The sequence below is a fragment of the Salarias fasciatus genome, chromosome 10 (genome assembly GCF_902148845.1).
Source record: "Salarias fasciatus chromosome 10, fSalaFa1.1, whole genome shotgun sequence".
In the NCBI taxonomy this organism is placed as follows: domain Eukaryota; kingdom Metazoa; phylum Chordata; class Actinopteri; order Blenniiformes; family Blenniidae; genus Salarias; species Salarias fasciatus.
Window position 1 is genome coordinate 10,427,371 of NC_043754.1, and position 9,104 is coordinate 10,436,474.

Sequence of the window (9,104 nt, forward strand, 5' to 3'; positions counted from 1 at the left end):
TTTTCCTATCCTATTTTTTTTTTTTTTTACATTTGTTTGATACATTGAAAATAAATAAATAAACAAAAAAGGTTGATATCTTACTATTTCAGAGCACTTGAACTGGCTTTCTTGAATCTCTGCATGACGTCTATTTCAAGATGCACAGTGTTGGAATATTAAACACTGCACACAGTGAAAATACCCACCGATTCATTCATCTTCTATGCCGCTCATATCCTGTCCTGATCCCAGCTGACAATGAGCATGAGCAGGATACACCCTGGACAAGGCACCAGTCCATTAAAGGGCAAAGACAGCCACACACACTCACACTCACACTTAAAGGAAATGTAGGCTCACCAGTTAATCTCAGAAAACTGGAGCGCTGGAGGAAACCCACACAGACACAGGGAGGACATGCAAACTCCACAAACAAATCCCAGGCTGGTATTTAAACCAATGACCTTCTTGTTGTACGGTGAGAATATATCATGTTCAATTCCAGGCCTTTCAGTCCAAGGTTGTTATTTTTTAATTTTATTATTTCTTTCCCAGGACCAGGGCTTCATTAAAAATATTAGCTTTACAATAGAAAACAACTATACAAATGTGTGAAATGTGGATGGTTATGAATATTTGAAAGAAACACTCTATAATCCGACAGAATGACATTAACTTATGAGAATCACATTGAGAGCGAGCGTCCTTCTTTTATTTTGGAGGTCCCCACCGGAAGCCGCGCTGTCCTCGCGTGCAGCCTGACAGCGGAGCCTCAGACGGGCTGTGGGCACCCTCAGACAGGTGGAGGAAACGTCCTCGAGCAGCTGAACCGCACCGCGCTCGGACCGGAGGACTGGGCTGGGCTGCGCGGCGGCGGAGGCTGTGCACGCTCCGTGCGCGGCGGACCCCCCCCCCCCCACCCCCCTCCCCCTGCAGCTGCAGCAGCTGGATTCACAACATGAGACCACATCCAAAACATGCCGCGGCCGCCGCTTTCCCCATCCTGAGCCGTCGCACACACGCTGGACACTTGAATGTGGACGCGGGGAGGAAGACGAGGGATGTAGCCGCAATGGATAAATGAGGAGCCGCACATGGACTTGAGCTTTTCCCTCTGTAGATTCCGGTGTGAGAAGATTCGCCCTCCCTGTTCTTGGCCATGGAGAACCAGGCAGTCGAGCCGCAGAACTATGAAGATGTACAGAAGAGCGGCTATCTCCGCAAGCATAAATCAATGCACCGGCGCTTCTTCGTGCTGAGGGCGGCCTCGGAGCACGGTCCCGCTCGGCTGGAGTATTACGAGAACGAGAAGAAATTCCGCAGTAAATCACCTGTGCCCAAGAAAGTCCTGAACCTGGAGACTTGCTTCAACATCAACAAGCGCGCAGATTCCAAGAACAAGCACATGATCGTCCTCTACACCCGCAGCGAGAGCTTTGCCATCGCAGCAGACAGCGAGGAGATCCAGAACGAGTGGTACCAAGCCATGTTGGACCTCCAGTGCAACTGTAAGACACGAGGAGTGGGATGCAGTTCCCGCTGTCTGTCTCCGCATCGGGCCCATCCTGCCCGAGGCTGTTTGTTCTCCACACACTATTTGGCTCAGCCATTTCTGATTGTTCACTGCATATCACTGTCTCCTAATTGTTGTAACATTTTTTTTCATGCGCGTCTGTTTTGGGGCATTTTATTTTATTTTTTTTGAATATAGCGACGCTATTTAGATTGTGCGTGTTTTTTTTTTAAATGTTATTTTTTTTAACCCAGGAGGCAGGTGGATCCGACTGATCGGGGTAGACCAGCACGCTATGGGCGGCATGTGCTGTTTGTGCAGCACATTTCCAATAAGCGCTGCTTTATTACAGTTATAAACCAGCGGATCATTTTCTGCAGGGAGGAAAAAAAAATGTTTTTTTTTTTTTTTGTGTGTGTGTGTGTGTGCAGTTTATGGCTCATACATGTGATCGTATGTGTTAATTGCATCTTGTGGCTGAAATGCAGGCAGCGTGATACGGCAGGGTGTTTTTGCATGGCGCAGTGGGCATATAGCAACCATCCTCGGGATGCATCATATAGTAGTAGCCTATCGCGGTGCACTCCGCTGGAGCCCGTGTTTTTGTTTTTCTGCACAGCTCTGCCTGCCGCTCGCCTAACCTACATTCGCGTTGCACGGTGCTGCTGCTGCTGCTGCTGCTGGGAGGAGATGGCATCGTCAGTGCGCTCTCGCTGGAAATTGTGTTTCTGTTGGTTATCCTCGTGTTTACGTTGTTATCCTTATGCTGGAGCCCAGCACCCCCACCGACCCACCCTCCTCCTCCTCCTCCTCCTCCTCATCCTCATCCTCACCCTCCTCCTCCCTGTTATCCTTTGCATTTCAGTGATGGGCTTGCCCAGCTCCGGCGTGTTGTTGTGGAACCCTGAGCAGATTCACATGAGAGTACGGACCCCCATTTTGTTCAGAGTACACTGCTCAGGGATAAAATACTGTCCTCAGTCTACCGCCATGTAATTTTAATGTTTGCCGCTTCACAATGTGGCCTGCTAATAGAGCTTGAAGCGCATTAGTGCATTATAATGATTGGTGTGGTGGCCATTGCTAATATATTAGATGTGTTTAAACGGATGCAAAGCAGTGAAATAGCAAGTAATTAAGTAAAGATAAACATGACAAGTGTAAGGAGGGAAAAAATGCAATTTGCACAAAAGTGATTTATAAAGCATGCTGCTTTTCAGTGGATGCATTTATATCTGTTTGGATTTAAATAATTATGAGCAATAGATTTAACCCTTCATTGACACAGTTACCATATTTATTTTGAAACTTATTATTGCACATTTATGACAATCATATAAATGCATAATTAAATTTGCATTGCTGCTGTTATAGCCCTGTTTCTCGAGCAAAGCATCCTTTTTCATTTTGCCAGGTCACCTGATTGAGTGATTTGAACTGGAAATATTAATAATCTATGAAAAGCATGAGAAAGCATGGGATACATAAAACTAGTTTCCATAAATATGTCAGTGCTTTCAGTTGGTCATATTTAGGGTATTAAGTGCAATTGATGCAATAGAACAGTGTTACGTACTATTGTGTTAAATAAAGTTTAACAGGGGTCCAGTGAAAAATGTATTAAATTTACAAACTTTGAACATATATATGGTGATTGTGTTGATTTTTGGTCAGTTTGGTTCTTTCAAACATGTTTTATCACGTTTAAATGGATTACAATAATGTTTCACGTTTCACATTGAAGTGAAAACATTGAAATAGTCCAAGTCAACTCTTTGGACTGTGTTATTTTGATTAATACCATATAGGGTTAAAGGGATTTTGATGAGCTGAATGCAGCAGGTCTGTTTGGCACAGTTCGGTGTCCTGCTTGTAGTTATGACAAGAGACACCAAATATCAGCTGTCAGTGCATGCCGTCTTCCTTTAGTTTCGAATAGTGTTTCATCACTTTCATAAACTGATCTCCAAGAGACTCTTTTTTTCAAAAAACTGAACCAAACATGAATATTTGATATTTGTAAGTTAGGCTTAATAATATGCCCAGTCACACTTTTGACAGATGTTGTTATGCTGCTATAGGAGTAAAACATTATGGTATAACTACTGTTTGATCTAAAGATATAAACTGTTTTACCAGAAGTGGCCAGTATTATCAGGAACTGACCGGGATTAAAAAAAAAAAACAACCTTTTAGTCAAAAAGTGAGAATTACTTTAGAAGGGTGTTGATTTTAGGTAACCTCCAGAGGGGGGTCATGTTTATATTATTATTCTGTGTGTTTAATAATTTTGCATCTTCATTTTTTCTTCTCTGTTTTTGCTTTCCAGGCAAAACCCCGGAGGACTACGGCAGTAGTGGAGAGTGTAGCTCTCCGTCTCCTGTTCCGACCTTCAAGGAAGTGTGGCAGGTCAAGGTGTGGCCCAAAGGCCTCGGACATGCCAGGAACTTGGTGGGCATCTACCGGCTGTGCCTAACTGACAAGACCGTCAACTTTGTCAAACTCAACTCCGATGTGGCTGCTGTGGTGCTGCAGCTGATGAATGTCCGCAGGTGCGGACACTCAGAGAACTTTTTCTTCATCGAGGTGGGCCGCTCAGCAATAACGGGCCCCGGAGAGTTCTGGATGCAGGTGGACGACTCGGTGGTGGCCCAGAACATGCACGAGACCCTGCTGGAGGCCATGAAGGCCCTGAGCGAGGAGTTTCGTCAGCGCAGTAAGTCTCAGTCCGTTGGAACGTCGTGCGGAGGCGGCACCGCTTCAAACCCCATCAGTGTCCCGAGCCGTCGCCATCACCCAAACCTGCCACCGAGTCAAGTGGGCTTCTCCAGGCGAGCGCGTACCGAGACCCCGGGAGGTAGCAGCACGAGCACTTCACCCACGTCACGCCACGGGTTCCCGAGGGCGCGCACGGCCAGCATCGGAGCCAGGTCGGAGGAGGGCGGAGCCAGTGCCAAAGGGACGTGGGCGAGCTCCAGTCCGAGTCTCAACGGATCCTGTTCCACCACACCAACGTTGAGGCCCAAGCCCACCAGGGCCCCAACCCCTGCCAAGATTACCCTCAGCCTTGCACGTTACACACCAAACCCTGCTCCCTCTCCCGCACCAAGTCTGTCCTCCAGCTCTGGTCATGGATCGGAGTGTGGCCTGGTGGGGGCAGCAGTGGGCAGCATGACAATCTGCTCCTACCCCCGTGTTTCTCAGAGAGTCTCCGTTTCTGGTTCGCCGAGCGACTACGGATCTTCGGACGAGTACGGCTCCAGTCCCGGCGAACACTCTCTGCTCATACCCAGTCTGTCTGGTCATCACGCACACGGGGATGGCTCCTCGAGCTACATAGTCATGGGACAGCGAGAGGGCCTCCTCGGTTCTCATCACCGCTCCAAAGGCAGACGGATTCTCCGTCGCTCATCCAGTCGAGAGTCTGAAGCAGAGCGTAGACTTTTAAGCAAGAGGGCTTCACTACCTTTGGCGTCCCAAGAACGACTGATCCCACATAGAAAAGATGAAAACGATGAGGACGATGAAGAATATGCCATCATGTCACAGACTGCTAGCAGAGACAGAGCTGACTTGCACCACGGCTCGGTTGGGGGCGGGCAGCTTGATGCAGAGAAAAGGAAGAGGGCTGAAAAAAGCAGAGGAGAAGTGAACACGGGAGCGGCTGTGGATAGCGGCTATATGTCAATGTTGCCTGGAGTGACATCCCCTCCTGTTTCTCTCTCTCTTTCGATCGGTATCTCTGACACCGGCGCCAAACCCGGGGCAGATGACGAGTATATGGCCATGACTCCCAGCAACAGCGTGTCCCCTCCTCAGCACATCCGTCAGCCCAGCTCGGAGGGCTACATGGTCATGTCTCCCAACAGCAGCAGCGCCACGGACCTGCACGGACTGGGCATGTGGGAGAGCCGGGCCGGCATGGAGAGCAGGGCGGCCAGCGACTACATGAACATCTCGCCCGTCAGCAGCCGCTCCGCCTGCAGCACGCCGCCGTCCCACCCTGAGCAGCATCAACTACAACCAAAAATGTTCAATTCTTACTTCTCCCTACCCCGAGCTTATCAACATACTCTGTACACTCGCTTTGAGGAGGACTTGAATAAAGGGGAGGGAAAAAAAGACGGCAGCGGGCATGACAGCGCCGGGAGGGGAGGGGGAGTGGGATACAGCAAGAGGAATAAAATTGCAGTGGGCCCGGCAGGAGGCTGCCAGCTCTCCATGTCTTCCTCTTCTTTCTCCTCCAGCTCAGCAAGCAGCGAAAGCCTGGAAGACAAGTCCATATCAGCTGGGAGAGGGTTAAGTTTACTGAGAGCTGGAGCAGAACACAAGAGTGCAGGGACTTGTACGAAAGATGGCCGTCACCACCAAAAACGTGCGTCCAGCAGTAAAAGTCCAAAGCAGCAGAGGAGAGGACGCCCCCTCAGTGTGTCGTCGGACATCGCCAAGGCAAACACCCTGCCCAGGGTGAAGGAGAATCTGCCACCGTCGCAGAATGTCGGCGAGTACGTCAGCATCGTTTTCAAGGATGACAATAAATACGAGGGCGGCCGCGGCGCGCGGTCTGAACGTGGACAATCCGTGATCCATGGAACACTTCGACCCTTGAATCAGCCACTCATCTGCCATGATAATCCCGCCAACCTTCCCCGCAGCTTCTCCGCGCCATTGTCCACCTCGTCGGAGTACGTCAGCATGGATTTAGGGAAATCCTCGACACCCCTGACTCATGTCAGAAGCACATTCAACACCCCGCAGGGCTCACCAGCTGTTGTCCCCAAAAACCGACAAGAACACGGCTCGTCGTCTCCGCTGGCGGCAGAGAGAATCTCCGGGTACAGAAGTAAAGGAAAGATGGCGGCAATGGCAACAGATGTCCCGACACCATTTGCAGACAGCAGCGGTTCAGACCCCAGCATTTCAGCACGACCTGCCATCCGCTCCGGGCAGCAGATAACCATGGAGTCAGAGAGCGCTTTGAGTTTTTCCCCAGTGAAGTCCTTCCAATCTCCCGATCGCAGCGGCAGACTGGTCCGAGGTGACCAGGCGGGACGCCTGGGCCATCGCTCAGAGACATTCAGCTCACCCCCGTCTCTACCACGCCACGCATCCTCTTCTACCTCCCTCTTCCCAGAGGGCAGCCAGGCAGCAAGCCATCGGCATGGGTTGGACTGCTCACTGTGGGAGAGCGGGCAGGCAGCTAGTTTGTCAGCCACACCTCCACCACAAGCCTCCACCTCATCTGCTGAACAAGGCCTTAACTATATTGACCTTGACTTGGCCATTAAGGAGAGTCCTCAAGCTGGAGTGGAGCATACCTCTCCAGCCTACAACATTGGAGGGAGCGCTATGGGTAGCAGTGCTGGCTCCAGCCTCAACACTTATGCCAGTATTGATTTCTATAAGTCCGAAGAACTGAGAGCACACCAGAACAGTAGAAAAGACGGTCAAGGTAAGCCTTTTGAAAATCTCACCTTCAATATCGAACAAAGAAACGAATAGTGGCGCATTTTGTGTCTGGAATATTTCAAAGTGTTCTTGTGGAATGGGAAACACATGTTTGTGAGGATTATTGCTGTCAGTATGCCACAGATATCAGGTTATTTGTGTCCGTTCTGGCCTGAAACAAGGACATAGTGTATTTGACGGCACACTAAAGAAGAACAATGTCAGCATATAAGTGACTGACACAGCAGTTGCAATGCAGTCAATTGCTTTGCCCCCCAAATAAGATTCCATTAGGAAATAAACCCTGTCTGTTGACAGCCAGATTTCTCTTCTGTCACTCTTAAAAGACTTGATATTTCTAATTATTCATTTTGAACAATTGGAAAAAAAAAAACAGTGAAATGTAACTAAACAGATGATCTAACTCTCGGTAATAATCGTCTACCTGGTTGTAAACTTGCGATGTGATCTGCATAATCCACAGACAAACCTCACGTCTGGGTCTTAGTCATTCCTTCTCCTTCATCCTTCACCGATGTGTGTACCTTGGCTTCAAGCTGGTGGGCAGCACTATGTTTCCAGTCTGTGGGCTGTCTGTAGAGTCTCTTATTATCACAAGTGGGTGTTGAGAGAGCAGAGCCAATTGATTTGTCTGCTGGTAATGAGCCATTTCACATAAACGGAGGTAGAGGGGACAGAGCACAGGCCAGGTGTTTGTGTTTGTGTGTGGGTGTGTTGTTGGCTCAAGGTTTTCACATGGCGGCTTTGAGGTTTCCCTTACACTGCACAGATGACTATTATTGATTGGTTAACGTTTGTGGCTGAGGTTCGCTTCTGAAGGAGCCACATTAGAGTGCAGAGGAGAGCCTTTTATTTCTGCATGTTGATAAATAAAAGCAGTGGGTAACGCTGCCTATACACGTTTCATTCTTCAAAGCAGCGCTGCATTGGCATTTTTAATGCATTTAATTCAGTTTATGAATGTTCACACAGAATCACATTAACTGCCTCCTTGTTTGTCTTAAGGATGGTTTATTTACGTATTTAACGCGCATAGCAAGGGGGGAAAACAGAGGGTTATCATTGTGTAAATTACTCTTCGGTGCTATTTTTCAGCCTGTGATTCATGATTGAATATACCGATTCTCCCTTGCTACAGACCCACTCCCTGCTTTAATTAATTGTAGCCATTTTGTAATAATTAAGCTCAATTCATGAAGGCTGTATAGGAAGGGCGGAGGCTGCATCGCAACCTCAAACAAATAGGCTTGGCTTTCAAATAGTCCAATCAGCGCGCAAATTTTTTATTTTTTTTTCCGATATCACATTACTCCACCTGTGCGAAATTACTTTTTAATTAGATTTTCAAATTAAATGTTTATCATGATTTTGTAATAAGATTAAGATGATATTTGCGCTGTGTGATTGTGTTTTAATTGCTGCGTTGCCACAGTGGCAACATTAGCAAATGTAAGCGTATGCGATCGCAGCCGAAGACACTTTAACTTGAAGAACGCCCAAAGTGAACCAGTTTATCGTCTGAGCAAGACGCGCTTTAATTCTGCTGCATTAATTAAAGGAATTTGTTTGTGTTAGGTTTGCAAATTGCTTAAATGAGTTACAAAAATTCTTTATTAGCAGACATCACTCTAGTTAGGCCTTTCTAGTCACTTTTATTCCGAGTGCAGTAAAAAAAAAAAAAAAAAAAAAAAAAAAAAACCACTGTAAACACAGACAAAGTGTCGAGGAGGCAGACGATCATTTGACTCCCTCAGTGGATGGGCCAAGCAGCTAGACTGACTCACTGTGATTTATCACCAGTCTGCTCCCAGCAGCCCACGATAAGGTATTAGCGATCTGTCCAGTGGATTATTCTTTATTTAGTGAGACAACTCTCTGTAAGAGAATGAAAATCCATATGTTTGTGTGTTGCTGCCTCTGACTTTATTTTCACTGATGAAAAGCAGAGGTAGTTTCACAGGGACTTTGCGCTTGAAGTGTTTGTGTGCCTTTAAAAGCCCAAACTAGATGAAGAAAAGACCTGTCTGAAATGTATGAGCTTCATTCCTGCTTACTGTTGCTTCTCTCGTTCCCAGACTGTTGATCTCCGTCTTCGTCTTGGATCCGAGCGCGGCGCCGGCGCGACAGCTCCACGCTCAGC

The 9,104-nt window shown here is 47.8% G+C and overlaps 1 protein-coding gene across 1 annotated transcript; it reads left to right on the forward strand.

Annotated features, from left to right (window-relative positions):
• Positions 1 to 913: 913 nt before the first annotated feature.
• LOC115395136 (insulin receptor substrate 1-B) lies at positions 914 to 9,076 on the forward strand. The gene is made up of 3 exons (XM_030100532.1): positions 914 to 1,490; positions 3,825 to 6,947; positions 9,040 to 9,076. Exons 1-3 carry the CDS (start codon positions 1,142 to 1,144, stop codon positions 9,045 to 9,047), a joined length of 3,480 nt encoding a protein of 1,159 aa, XP_029956392.1. The 5' UTR covers positions 914 to 1,141; the 3' UTR covers positions 9,048 to 9,076.
• The last annotated feature ends 28 nt before the right edge of the window (positions 9,077 to 9,104 follow it).

Excerpts from the sequence above, each read along its gene's own strand:
- LOC115395136 (XM_030100532.1), top strand. The coding sequence starts at position 1,142 with ATGGAGAACCAGGCAGTCGAGCCGCAGAACTATGAAGATGTACAGAAG. Across the intron at positions 1,491-3,824 it reads GTTGGACCTCCAGTGCAACT|GCAAAACCCCGGAGGACTAC; the intron begins GTAAGACACGAG and ends TTTGCTTTCCAG.